We start from the raw sequence: 14,082 nt of genomic DNA, 5'->3' as shown, positions 1-14,082 counted from the left end.
ACCCCACGCCCTGGGCCCAGAGGCGAGCGCCCCAGGCCGCCCATCCTCAGCGAGCCTGCAGAGAACGTCTCTCTTTGCACGTGGCTTCCCAGACGTGCTCAGGGGATGGGCGGCCAGGGCAGCCCCACCAGGAAGACCTCTCCCACCCACCATAGGCCCGGAGAGCCGCCCCAGGGCTTCTCCCAGCCTTCACTCACCTGGAGTGCCGTCTCCGCCCCGGTCCTGGGTCAGGCTGGTGAGGCAGTTCTCGGGGCCACCGGCCACGCCGTCCCTCAGGCAGACGTCCCCGCGGGGGGCCAGGGAGCCGGAGGCAGGGTCGCCGGTGTCCCCGCCCAGGCAGGCACAGGGGGTCTGCATGATGCCGCAGGGGTGCGAGCTGCGGCTGCCGGCCAGGCAGGCGTCCAGCCAGCGGCACAGCATCTGGCAGGCGGCCCGGCTGGGGCTGCGGTTGCCTACCACCAGGTACTCCACGGAGAAGTCGTCCCTGGGGCCGGAGGGCCCTTCCCAGGGCACGGGGCCGTCGTCCTGGGGCGGCCGCTGGCGCTGCATCTGCAGGAACTGCTTGCTGGCCTGCAGGAAGGCCAGGGGCGCCGCGGGGTCGCAGAGCCTCAGCACCTCGTCGAAGCTCTCCACGCCCAGGTAGGTGCGCGTGGACTCCAGGAAGGAGTCGAACTGGTAGGTGCGGACGCGCGCGGGGCCGCTGCAGGCGGGCGCCTTGGCCACCTTCATGTAGAGCGTGTAGCGGCGCGGGTCCGGGTTGCGCAGGGTCCAGGAGCAGCGCGAGACGTTGGCTGGGAACACGGCGGCCGCCGAGAAGTACCCGAAGAACTTGCCCTGCACCAGCGTGGCGCACGGCTCGGCCCCGGGCCCCGCGTCCGGCCCCACGGCCGCGCCCGCCGGGCGCCCCAGCAGCAGGAGCAGCAGCAGCGGCGGCCCGAGGATCCAGAGGGCGCCCGGGGCGGCGGCCTGGCCCCTCATCCTAGCTCGCGGGGCCGCCGGGGTTCCGCGGGCTGGGCAGGCAGGCGCGGGCCAGGCCTTGACATGCCAGGGTCCGGCGGCGAACGGGGCCGGGCCGGGGCCGGGGGTCAGGGGCTCCGAGCGAGGGCAGGAGGGGGGGGTGGCTGCGGGCGACGGAGGGGGCAGGGGCGGCGCCTCAGGTCCGGGGCCCCGCCGCCGCCTGTGGCCGCCAGCAGCAGCTGGAAGAGAAGGAGCAGAGAGGGGACGCGTGAGCCCCTGGGGAGGCTGGGACTCGGCACGCCGGGGGCAGGGCCCACCCCGGGCTCCGAGCCTCCCACGTGGGCCCTGCCCCCGCTGCCAGGCACCTGCTCTGCCCCCCCGTCTGTTTGCCACCTGCCAGCGTGTCCACCCACAGGGCCAGCGAGCCGGGGGCCGGGGCACCTCCTCCGCCACCAAGCCTGAGGGGGACGCGGGGGACAGCCCCGGCCAGGGCCGCGGGCCGCAGGGGCCTCGGCCGTGCTGTCTGGCCAGGCAGCCTGGCGTGGCTCCACGGGCTCTGGGCCTGCCCGCCCGCCCTGTCACAGCCACGGGGGCCATTCTGCCCCGGGCCTCGGTGGCCTCTCTGACCGTACCCCTCCCTCCCTCTGTCTTTCAGGGAAGAATCTGCAAACCCAACCAGAAGGGGAGCAGGGCAAGGCAGGGGAGAAGAAAGGTCATTGCGGCCATTCCCCAGCCTCCCTGCAGCCCCGCCCCTCTGGGCCTTGCCCGGTGGGCGTGCAGAGACCCCGCCCACTTCTGCTTCCTCACAGCAAGAGTGACCAGTTTCGGGGGGATAAGGGTGGGACCAGACCCCCGTCTCTGGCTGTGACCGTGACATCCACCTGCCTCCTCGCTGCCCCCCCACCTGCTCTGCTGCCCGTCACACAGCCACTCGGGTGCCCCCTTCAGCCTCCCACCCGTGGTCCTGCCAGGGAGCCTCCCTCTCCCTCCCTGGAGTCAGCTGCAGCCCCCGGGACCAGGCTTTGGCCTGCCCGGACCCCGCCTCCCCCTTGGCCACGCTGGCGCTCTTCCCCTCCTCCCATCTCACGGTGAGGACACCGAGGCTCGGGTGGGGTCACAGGGAGGGGCGGGAGTACCCACCCCTGAACCCCCCAGACTGACCCCAACCTCGTGGCCCTGGGTCACCTGCCCCCTGCAGGAGGGGGCGCTGGCCGTGTGCCGCCTGCCCACACTGGGGGCGGGGGCGCCGGGGTCCGCAGGGGCGCAGCCGAGCCATGCTGGGCGCAGGGAGCCAGCGCTGCCCACCCTGGCCCGCCTCCACCTGGACCCTGGGACGCCCCTCCTGCCTCCAGACCTCAGCGTCCCCGCCCTCCCCAGAGCCGCTGCTGGGCGTCCTTCCCCGCCGCAGCCGAGCCCGTGGCCGAAGGAGGGAGAACCGCAGCAGCCCCCCAGAGCCCGCCTGGCCTGGGGCCGGCGCCTCGGCTCTGCTGACCGTGCACATGCCGCCCGCCTGCCCGCCCGCAGGGACGCGCTGCTTCTTGCAGCCTGGGCCCAGCTGGCTGGCGACCCAAGGTCAGGGACTGCTCTGCAGTCCCCTCCTGGCGTCCTTCCTGACAGACCTCGTAGGCAGAGCAGGGAGCTGGGCATGGGTGGCCTCGCGTCGTCCAGGATGGCTGGACACGGCTGCCCCTCTCGCGGCTGTGTGGGCTCGGCCAAGCCCCGCACTTCCCAGCCTCCGCCTCCCCATCTGTGACGTGGGGGTGAGGCCTCACTCTCCCAGCACAAGGGAAGCACTGGACCTGCGGGTTTACCCAGAGATGGGGCAGGAGGTGCCTGAGGTGGGGGCTCTGGATCGCCAGGAGCGGCCCTGTGGGGTCCTTAGTGGCAAACGTCCAGGTCCCGGAGGAGAGAACTTGCAGACTCCTCATGCTGGCCGTCTGGGCAGAGCTGGGCAGACCCTGCACTTGGCCCCTGCTTCCAGGAAGCCCCTCATCCTGTCGTGCCTCTAGACCACTCTGGGCGGGACTTGGACACCGGCATAGCAGAGCCGCCTGCCCTGGCCACCCATCGCCATCTGTGAGGACACAGAGGCTGGGGCCAGGGCCCCACAGCCGGTCCCAGGCCTGGGAGGCTGCCCGCAGGTGTGGCCGTGGGATCCGAGACCTCGCCTGAGCCCCAGCCCCAGCCGTAGCGCCCCTTCCCCGGGCCCCAGGCTGGGACCTATAGCAGCCGCCAGCCCCCTAGCTGGGGCCCCAGCGCCGGGACAGACCCTCTCTGATGCCCCGGAGGATCCCCGGTGGACTTCGGCAAAGCCCAGCAGAAACTCTGATCGTAGTCAGGTGCCTTCCCCAACGCCATCCTGACCCCCGCCACGCGACAGCCGACTCTCTCTGTCTTGTCCCCCTTGACCCGGGGTCCAGGCCACCCCAAAACCCAGCACCTTCCCCTAGAGGGGCCTGCCCGGGCCCACCTCCCCTCCCCACCCCAGCCCTGGCAGCCCAGCCCACAGCCCTCCTGTGTGGAAGGCAGGTATGGCCGGGAGCAGACACTCAGCCGCAAGGACGGGCGGGGAGGGGCTGGTGGGAGCACGGCCTCCTCCACCACGCTGTGCACTCGCGGGCTGGGAGGGCGCGTCCCAGCCAGGCCCAGCGTGGAGGGAAAGCGCGGGAGGCGCAGGGCTCACAGTGGGGAGGGGACCCACGTTGGGCCCCACCCTGCGCCGGGCACACGTCTCCGCAGCAGCGACCCGGGGCACCTGCTGTGGCTCCCCTGCGCCGATGGGCACGGGGGGGCCACGGGGGGGCCACCTTAGTGGGGGCTTGTGGCTGCTGGCCGCCCGAGGTAGAACCTGGGCGCACGTCTGCTGCACAGAGACCCCGCCCTCTGAGAGGCCTGGCACTGCCTCCGGCCTGGCACTGCCTCCGGCCAGGCAGAGCAGGCACTGGCCCTGCCCCTGTCCCAGGGCCTGTGGGAGCGAGGCGGAGCTGGGGCCCTCCTAGCAGCCCTGCCGGCCGGGCCTCCTCCGCACCAGCGCACTCTGCTCCTCCAGAGCCCGCTTGGAGAGCGAGGCCCACCCCAGGTCCCGCACAGCAGGCAAGAGGGAGCAGTGTGGATCGGGCGCAGGACAGCGCCCCGGCCAGCGCTGCCCCTCAGAAGGCCGGCAACACGGGGGCGTGGCCTGGGGGTGAGGAAGGAGGCGGGGGTGTGCTCAGGACACAGAAGAGAGCAGCCCCGGCCCCAGCTGAACAGGGGGATGTGGAGAGGACACTTCTGGCCTGGGCCCTGGGTAGGTGGGAGGTCCCAGTGGGGGGTCGGGAAAGGGCAGGTCGGGGCGCCCCTCCCCCAGGACCGAGGTTCCCGTGTGAGCCGTCAACAGGCTCCCGGGGCCAGAAGACGGCTTAGGAGAGCGCACCTGTGGCGCTCTCCCTCAGGGTTCCACAGCGGGGGCCACGAGGGCCACCGGGGGCCAGGTATCCGCTGGAACCTGAGCAGCTCCACAACCTGGGCCTCGGGAAAGGCTCTGCTGGCCAGGAGCCCGTCCCAGCTCTGAGTCTGAGCACCGTGGAACCGGCGCAGTCCTGCCTCTTCTGGCTGGGTCTCGGGTCAGAGCTGGGCAGGAGGCCCAGGCCGTGAGCACAGACAGCTCCTGCGCCTGCCAGCGGTCCCTCGCCCGCCACCTGCCCACACCCCACCCTCTGCCCCGCCCCCCACCGACCACAGACGCTTTCCCTCCCCATTAACGGCTTGCCTGACCCGCTCCAGCAAGGCCTCGGAGAAACGGCCCAGAGGCCCCCGTGTCGGGCCCCGGGTCCCCCAGCTGTGGTGGCGGCCGAGCAGCTGGATCCACCCCAGGCCTGGGGGAGCAGAGCCGAGGTGGGTGGGGCCTGCAGGGGAGCCCCCGGCCCACCTGGCCCCCAGGGATAGCGTCCTGGCGGGGGCGAGGCATTGATTGTCACTGGGCACGGGCAGGGAGAGCTGGGGGGAGGCTCGTGTGGTGTCTGGGCCGGGAGGGCGGTCAGGGGACAGCAGGGTCACGGAGGCCACTAGGCTTCCAGCTTGAGCACGTGGGCGATGGGTGGTGGGGACCCTCGCTGAGCCTGTACATGTGCACGCACGTGCGTCTCTGCGTGCGCACGTGTGTGTGCGTGCCTGCATGGTGTCTGTCCACGTGCACACGCGTAGCACGCTTGCACAAGGCTCACAGCAGGAGGAGGGCTCGGCATGGGTTCATGGTATGTGCGGGGCAGAGGGCCAGGCACTGGGGCTGGGAGAGGAGTGCTTGCCTGGAGGGGGAGCCCAGTGGCCAGGACGGAGCCCCGGGGAGGCTGAGGCAGGGCCTCGGGAGCGCCAGGCCGTCGGAAGGCTGGCCCCACATCCGGTGCAGGTGGCCCGCCCTGCGGCTCCCCCCGGCTGGCTCACGGCCCCTCCCCTCGGCCACACCCCGTGCCCAGGCCTCCGCTGGGGGTCAAACTCAGCAAGTCTGCTGCCCAGGTGAGGGGGTGGAAGAGGCTCGCAGCCGCGGCACGGGTCCAGCACGGTCACGGTCGATCCTCTCCAGAGGTGCTCACGGGGTGACTGTCTCTCTGAGGCTGCAGCCCCGTCTGGTCTTTGGGTTCCCACATCCCAACCTGGGTCACTGCAGCGTCCATGACCCACTGCCCGTCTCGGGTTCCCAAGGACAGTGACCAGTTGGCAACCCAAGGCCCCTCCGTTCCCCCCTCTCCCATCACCTCCTCAGGGCCAAACTGCCCGGCTGCCAGAAGCTCTCCTGGTGTCCGGCCCTCATCCCTTTGGCCAACCTCTGCCCCGAACCTACCACGTGGCCTCTCAGAGCCTGCACAGTGGCCTCGGGGTGAGGGGTGGGGGACCCCAGAGGGCCGGCCACAGCAGGAGGAGGATGAGGACCTAGAGTCGTGGCGGGAGATGGTGACTGGCTTACTGAGCGCTGCCCGCACACGGTACCGGGTCTCAGGTCTCACGGGACCCCCACGGGGCGGGAGCAGTATCAGCCCCACAACGCAGCTGGCAGGGTCGCCCCCCGCGGAGGGGTGCCGCACCCACCTCCTACCACCATTCCAGACGTATGGGCGCACGGGGGAGCTGTCCAGCCCTGCCCATGATCAGAAGCCCTGGGTGCCTCAGGGCCCCGCCGTACAGGGGCACGCGCTGGACGCCGGCCCGGCAGCCTCCGGTCTCCAGCCTCACCTCCGTCCATGGGATCCCCCCACCCCGCCGGGCACACAGGCCCGACCCAGGCCCCGCCTCCATCCCCTCCCAACCCCCCTCCCCCAGGCCGCCAATGGCCTCCCCAGACACCAGCCACAAAAGGCACTCTGTTGTCCTGCCCAGCCCTCCGAACAGTGCCCGCCTGTGTGTCCTGGGGAAGGCTGCACGGGGGGAGGGGCAGGTGGGCATCCGCGGCTTGGGGGGTGGCCCAGGGGGCTGCGAGGCAGGCAGGAGAGGCCGCCCAGGGGCGTCGGACCGCCCTGCCACGGCAGCCTGCCCCTCCCCCCCCCTTGGCGTGTCTAGGGTCACCACAGGTCCCTCCTGGGCCGCGGTGGGTCAGGCGGCTCGCCGCCTGGAGGCAGAGGCAGCCCTGGCCGGGGGCCCCTGCCGCAGGCCCAGGACAACCTGTGGAGGGATCTAAGGGCTCCGGGCACGAGGAGGGGTGGGGAGCCAGGGCAGGCCTCCGTTCACGAGCAGAGTCGGGGGGACGCTAGGAGAGCCTGCCCCCCAACCCTCCCGGCGGACTCGTGGGGCATCCCAGGCCTGCCCCAAGGAGGCCCGGCCAGGTTCCGCTCACAGCAGAGGACGGGGCACCCCAGGGAGGTGTCCCCCCGGGGCAGGGAGGGGGGCGCCTGGGCGGGGCTGGGTTGCCAGCGGGGAGGCCTCCTCCCCCTGCCCACCTGCCTGGGCACAGGGGCCGCCAGGGGAATGTGGCCGGAAGCCAGGTAGGGCTGCCCGGGAGCAAAGAGAAAGGCGCCCCCAGAAGGTCGACTGCTGGGGGGTGGAGGGAGGGGCCTGGTCCCAGGCTGGCTCTGCTCCAGGCCTCCCTGTACACACCCTCACCCTCATCACACCTCTTCTTGCCCAGAAGCCTGCCACCCCAAACCACCTGCAGGCCTTGAAGACACGGCGTGCACTCAAGCTCCCAGGCTGCCCCGCTGGCCCGGCCCCTGCCCACCTGTCCTTCAGGACGTGGGCCAGGCGGCTGCCCTAGAAAGCCTCACCTGAGCCCGCCGGACCCCTCCTCCTCTGAGCTCCCACTGCGTGCTGCGCCCCGGGCACGCACACAGTGCCCTTGTGCGCGCACAGACGCGCTCTCTGGACAGTTCCAGGCGGGGACAGTGAGAGCGTCTGCCCCGTCAGCTGGGGCATCCCATGGGGGCTGGGAACTCTCCTGAGGAGGGGAGGCTCCTGAAATTCTGGCGTGACGCATGTCACCGCCCTCTCCTCTCCGTGTCCTGCCTGCTCAGTACTCAGATTAAGCCCTTGTGCCCCGAGGAGACACAGCTTCCATTCCTGCCCAGCTGCTGGCCTACGAGGGACGCCCACCCACACCCCATGCCAGGATCTGTTCCTGAGGTTCCTAGGAAGAGGGGCTCATCCAAGGTCACCTGCCCAAGGTCACACGGGCAGGGTGTGGGGCCAGTGGCAAGATCGGAAGAAGCGGTCAGGAAGGGCCCTGGCAGCCGGGCAGACAACACTGAGGTCCCAAGGACGTGCCAGGTAGGCCTGGCCAGGTGGAGATGCAGAGTTCCTGACAACGAGGGGTGGGGCGGGGCGTGAGAACAGAGGAAGGGGGCGCTTAGCCTGGACGTCTCCTGGCTCCTGATGCCCCCTGTACCCGCCCCAACGGTGCCAGCGGCTGCATCAGGACTGGCCATCCCAAGAGGTACCTTGGTACCTGGTGACCAGAGGTACCGAGGCTTCCCACCTGGGCCTCCCTGACACCCACGGGGTGCCCTCTTCCCTGTGTCTGGGATGGCTGAGGTGAGGAAGGGTCACAGAGCATGGGCCAGGGCTCAGGGCCACAACCAGCTGCACCCCAAGAACTGGGCTGGGCTGGGAGGAGACAGAACAAGCCTATCTGCGACCCAAGGCACACTCCTGGAAGGCGGCTGACCCCACGACCAGGGACGCAGCTGTGGGGGGCGCGTATGCACGCGTGTGTGTGCGGTGTGTGAGCGCGTGTGTGCCCAGGCAGCAGCGTGAACTGCCTTGTACGGGTGTGAGCGTGTGCGGGTGTGCATGTGTGTGAGAGGAAGGCTTTCTGGAGGTGCCCCCTGGAGGTGGGACCCAGACGGTCAGGCTCGGGCTGGGAGCAGGGACAGCGGGTGTCGGACGGCACTCTCTACGTTCTGAAGTCACTCACGTCCCTCTGGGACAACTGGGCCCTCACCGAGACCTGCGCTGGCAGCCCCCACTGCCCAGGGTGGCACCTATGTGCCCGGCGCCCGCCGCCCCCCACCTTGGGCAGGCCGAAGAGACTTCCTACCCTGAGTCTCTGAGTCTCTTTCTACCCTCAGACAAGCACTGTCCGAAGTCCCCAGGCCAAGCGGGAGGGAGATTCGGTGACTCAGCCAGGCCGCCTGGGTCACCCCCAGAGCTCCGAGGCCCCTGCTCGCCAGCACCTCGGGTCCTCCGCCTGCAGCCATACCTCCACCTCTCCTCCCACCTCGGGGACCCCTCAGCCCACGTCTCAGCTGAGGGTCAGAGTCCCGGAACCGGACACAGCAGGAGGGGATGCGGACAGTCTGGGTCTCATCTCACTGTCCACCGCGGCCTCTGAGTCCCCGGAAACCACCTGCCCCGGAGGCCTCTCCTGGTCCCACAGTCACCCAGCAGGGCCCAGCAGACCTTGGGGACCCCCTCTGTGCCCCCTCCAAGGGAGCCCTGGAGGATGCCCCCAGACCCCCACGGGCAGGGACGGGGCGGTGGGATCAGCCCAAACATGCTACAGATGCGAAGGGGAGGGTGGGGTGCTGGGGGGAAGGGGAGGTGAGGGGGAGGTGGCGTGGGGGCAGTGGTGGGGCGGGGCGATGGCAGGAGTGACGGATGCGGGCCACGGGGGGAATGGGCGGGGGTGAGATGGTTGGGGGTGAGCCAGGTTCCCCTGCCACACACAGACCCCTTCCATCTGTCTACAGCACTCAGAGGACAGACACAGCGATGCTTGTGAAGGCACAGGACTCTGTGGAAGGACATCAGGGACTCACAAACAGGAGGACTGGGGGTCTGGGGCGGGAAGGAGGCTCCCTTTGCGCTCTAGCCCTTTGGTGCTGCTCCCATCACTTGTCACTTCCCAATGAGTAGAAATGAATTAACAAGGCAAAGGGGAGGGGTGGGGGCTGCAGGCGGGAAGGAGCCCCCGGCATGCTTTGCGCTTTCCCCGGGGGCCCCAGTCCTCCCCTAGCCTGTGAGCCGGGAGGACACTGGGTACACCGAAGGCTCCCTATGATCTTGGCGGAATGAGATCTGAATCCAGGGGTTTACATTCTGCTGCAGCCTCGGATCCTGGGGTCTCCCTGCCACGTCCCGCCTTGAGGGGGAGGGGCTCGTGCCTCTGTCACCTGCAGCCGAGGCCCAGGCCAAGGCCAGAATCCGAGTTCCAACAGGACGCTCTTCCCCCTCAGCCTCGCTCTTCCAACAACTGTAAGTGGGCAGTGGGCAGGAACAGGGACTCCCAGTGCCCTGCAGCCCCAGTGTCCTCAGAGCAACGCCGCGTCCCCAGACAGGAGCGTCCCCCGTGGGGCCCGGCTTCCAGGGCAGCTCACACGTGCATTTGGTGCTGGGTTGGGGGTCTGTCTGTGGTGCGCACGGATGGGGGTCTTGGGTGGTGTCAGGGTGATGGCCGCTCCGTGGGGACGCGTGACGTCTGGAGTCCAGTGCAGTTGTGGGCGGGGCAGCCCCGTGCCACCTGGCCGGCCCTAGGAGCACCCAGCATCCCTTTGGCGCGTCCACCGGGCCAAGTCACCGCCTTTGTTTAGACCGCCCCCCACCAGTGGACCCATCACTCCCAGAACATAGCCTGAGGCCTACAGGGCTCTGCCGTCCGGCCCCACTCCCTCTGAATCCCGGGTCCTGCCATTCACCTCCTTTCCAGCTCCTGCCTGCAGTCACACTTGCCACAGGGCCTCCGCACGGCTGCTCCCGCGCCGAGACCCTCCTCATCCTCACTTACCACCACCCTGCCCCTCCCAGCTTAGCTGCCGCTTCCCCGTGGAAGGCTCTCAGGGAGCCCCACCTCTGGGCTCCTGCAGGCTGCTGTCTGCCTCCCCCAGGGCCCATTCACGGAGCCGAGCGGGGTGTCTGCTCCCGTATCCCCACCAGCCTTCGCACCAGGTGGGGGGCATGCCCTCTGCCTCTGCCACGCTGCACCCCCGGGGCCAGTGTGTACACATGGGCACCCACACGTTCCGTGCGTGTGCACGCAGGCTGTGCACGGGGTACCGGGGCCCTGTTTACCCAGAAATCATCCTCTGACCCGCGGCCGCAGCGGCTGGGGGCCAGAGGGTCCCAGAGGACAATGGGATAGTGCGGGTTTGCGCGCCCGCCTGGAGTTCACAAAACCCTCCAGGTTTGGGGTTTGGGGAGGCGGGTGAGAGCTTTACTCCCAGGGGTGCCCCTCTTGCCTGCAGCCAAACACAGGAGCGGCCGCAGGTAAACTGTGTTCCGTTTAACACCGCCGTCCAGGGCGCACGTTCGCGCAGACCTGCTCCGCGCCGCGCACACGCGTGTGGCGGTTCGCACGCCTGCCCACACAGGCCGCCAGCCGGACACGCACGTGCCCGCGTGGCACACACGCACCCTAACGCGCCTCTCACGCCCGTGCCCAGGGCACGGGGGCACGGCGGCCAGGCGGGCGCGGGGAGGGACGGGGGCGGGCGCTGCGGCCCGGACGGGGGCGCGGAGGAGTACCGGCAGAGGGCGGGCGGCCGCGGCGGCCCGGGATGGGCCACGGAGGGGCGGGCGGCGGCGCGGGCGCCCTCTCTCGGCCGCACGGGGAAGCGCGCCGCCCTCCGCCGCCGCCGCCGCAGCCCCGCGCCCGCCGCCCCGGCCGAGCCGGAGGCGTCCCCGGGGGCGAGCCTGGGCCCCGGGACCCGCTCCGGAGGCGGGCCGGGCCGGGCGGCCGGGGGGCGAGGGCGCCGCGGGAGGTGGCCCGCGCCCCGCCGCTGCTCCGGCCCCGCGTCCGCGCGTCCGCAGGCGCCCGGCCACCTCCGGCCCCGGCCGGCCGGGACGCTGCGGGCCCAGCGCGCTGGAGGTCGGGACCTCCGCGGGGGGCCTGCGCCGGAGGGGCTCCGAGAGCCTGCCCCTCGCCCCCATTTCACGGACGCGGCCCCCGAGGCCCGCGAGCGGCCGGAGCCCGCGGACAGGGGCGGGCTCGACCACTCGGCTGCGTCCCCGCCCGGCCCAGGGTCTGGAGGACCGCGGCGCGAGGCCGGGCGCCACGCACCGCCGTGTCCGCCCCCGCGCGGGAGCGCGGCGGGGACAAGCGCCCGTCTCCGGGGTCGCAGGCGGCAGACTCCCGGCTCGAGCCTCCGCGCCGCGGCCGCCCTGGCGCATTCCCGCCGGCCTCGCGCTCGGTCCCCCGCCGCCTGGGCTCCGGGGCTCCCAGGCCGGCCCCCCGCCCCCCAGACCCGGGCGCAACAAGTCTGAAAGCAGCGCCGAGCGACAGCGAGCGAGCCCGGAGGAAGGGCGCGGGGCCGGGCGCGGGGCGCTCCGGGATCCCGGAACGCGCGCCACGTCCGCCTCCGGGGACGGGGCGCGGGGCGGCGGGCGCCCGGGGCTGACTCGGCGGGCGGCCCGCACCCCCTGGCAAGGCCCCGACTCTGCGCGGGCGGGGGCGCGCCCAGGGGCCCCCCGCCCCCTCCTTCGCCTGCTTGACCTTGCTCGGGTACTCAAAGCCGGAGCCGGCGGCACCCGGGCGTCCGGACGCAGAGTTTCGCTGCCGCCTGCGGTGGCGAGGGAGCGGCTCTCTCGCTCGACCTCCCTCGCTGCCTCCGCGGCGGCGGGGGTCGCCGAGGAATGGAAGGCTTCGGGTTCTAGGAGACGCTATGGCCGCCTCCTCAGACCCCACATACACCGTATGTCACCTCCGGATGTGAAAAGGGTCCCCAGCCTCCCGTTCGCCCCCGCCTCCCACCCCGCCCGCGCGGCCGCTGCTCGGAAGGGGCGTGTGTTTGAGTCCGTGCGGGAAGGCACTGGAGGTCCCCTTAGGTCCCCAGGCTGGGTTGGGAGCGCAGACCTCCCAGCCCCCTTCCCAACACGTTCGCCAATCGGCTCCTCTGGGGCGAAGGTGCGCGCCCCCTGCCCACCCACACACCTGCACACCTTTCAACTCCTTGGGAGTTGCAGCTAAGGAATCCTCGACCCAGACCCGGGGGAATGGGACGTGATGGGGAGCGCGCGGAGGGAAAGGGTGCCGAAGGAGGGGCGGGTTAGGACTCGTCCGGTCCCATCCTGGCTCCCTGCGCTCCAAGAAACTTGGAGGCCGAAAATAAAAGTGGGGAGGGTAAGGTGCCCAACGGGCCGGGGTTTGGGTGCCTGAGCGGGCGCTCTCTCTGAGCTGCCTGGGAAGTGACCCCAGCAGGAGCCGCCGCGGCCCGGCAGAGGTACCCGGGCTCGGAGCCGCATCCTCCGACGAGCCTTCCCGGCCACCTCGCTTCGCGGCGATTTTCAGCTCCGTCGCCCCCTCCCGAGGCAGGCCCGAGACGCGCTCTCCCCTGGCCAGCGGGCCGCGGGGACTAGGGGGAGAGGGCACCCGGCCGGGCCCAGAGCCCCAGCCTGCCCAGGAGGGGGCGGGGGCCATGCTCATTCCTCGAGGCGGCTCTGCGAGGCTCCGAGCGAGCGCAGCGGCCCTGGAGGGCCGGCGGCCTGGGCCCGCTGGGAGTGGGGACCGAGGCGTGCTCAGCGCCTGGCCTCGCCGCTTCGCGCGGAGAGGGCGTAGGGCCGACCCAAAGTTCGGAGCGGCTTATCCGCGCGGCCTGTCCGAGCGAGTGGAAAAGAAGACGAGGACGGAACAAGCCAGGGCCTTCGTGTGTGTGTGTGTGTGTGTGTGTGTGTGTGTGTGTGTGTGTGTGTGTGTGTGTGTGGAGGGGGGCGGGCGGGCGCTAGGGTAGCCCTCCGCGCGATCTGGGGGCAGGAGAACCTCCTGGGAGTGTCCACCGCCAGTGCCGGGTCTACGGTGAGGCTGCGAGGGAGAGGCTGTGCGTGGGGGGAGGACATCTCGGGCCCCTACAATGTCTGTAGAGGCTCTGGGTGTGATGAGGGCAAGGGGGACACACTGGGGTGCCTCTCCTGAACCCACCTGGCTCTGTGTGTGGCTGTGGAGCACATTTGGGGCTCCCCGAGACCCCTGCCAGCGTCCTATGTGGGGGGGACACAACGGGAACGCCTTCCCCAGCCTGCCCTGGGTCTGTGCCTGTGATGGGGAGGGGGTGCCTTCCCCAGCCCGGCCTGCCACCCCGGCCAGGCTGCGTGTGTGTGGACTGGGGGGAGGTGAGCGGCGCCGAGGAGCTTCTCCCACGTCCATGCCGCCCCCTCCTCAGCCCGCCCGGTGCGGGCGCGCGGAGACCTGCCAGGTTCCGTCGCCGCCGCCGGAGGAGGCAGGGGGCGGGCGGGAGGGGGGGGGGTCCAAACTCCCGAGCTCCGAGCGCAAACCTCGGAGCTGCGAAGCCCCAAACGGCGAAGTTAGGCAGTCCGGGCGTCCGCCCCTCCCCCGGCCCCCTCCCACCCTCGCCGCGCCCCCGCTCGCCGCGCCCCCAGCCCCCAGCCCCCCGCCGGAGCCTGCCTTACCTTCCCCGGCAGCAGCGGCCCCGCTGGCGGAGACTTGATCCGGCGAGTTGCAAATACCCAGGAGCGCCCCGCGTCGCCGGCGGCCGAGCCGGGCGCCCGACCGGAGGGGGGGCCCCTGCCGGCTCCGCCGCCCCCGGCCCGCTCCAGGCCTAGCCGGGACGCCCCCGGGAGCTCACCCGCCGGCGCGCGCGGGCCCCTTCCCCTCCCCCCGCCGGCCAGCGCCCCCCGGGAGCCGGGGAGGTCCGGATGCCCGGGCTGCGGGCGATGCGGGGCGCGCGGGCCCGGGCCCGGCCAGGACGCGGCGCGGCCGCCTGTGCTCGCGGCTCG

The 14,082-nt window shown here is 71.6% G+C and overlaps 1 protein-coding gene across 1 annotated transcript in view; it reads right to left on the bottom strand.

The window, feature by feature from the left end:
• ADGRB1 (adhesion G protein-coupled receptor B1) overlaps positions 1-978 on the bottom strand; it is a 66,471-nt gene extending 65,493 nt beyond the window's left edge. Inside the window, exon 1 of the mRNA XM_057737274.1 lies at positions 198-978. Within this exon, the coding sequence (XP_057593257.1) occupies positions 198-978 (781 nt within the window). The remainder of the gene's footprint in view (positions 1-197) is intronic.
• Positions 979-14,082: the final 13,104 nt, after the last annotated feature.

The sequence above is a fragment of the Hippopotamus amphibius genome, chromosome 5, assembly GCF_030028045.1.
Source record: "Hippopotamus amphibius kiboko isolate mHipAmp2 chromosome 5, mHipAmp2.hap2, whole genome shotgun sequence".
In the NCBI taxonomy this organism is placed as follows: domain Eukaryota; kingdom Metazoa; phylum Chordata; class Mammalia; order Artiodactyla; family Hippopotamidae; genus Hippopotamus; species Hippopotamus amphibius.
The sequence above is the reverse complement of the archived record's forward strand: the minus strand, read 5'-3'. Positions and strand labels throughout refer to the sequence as shown.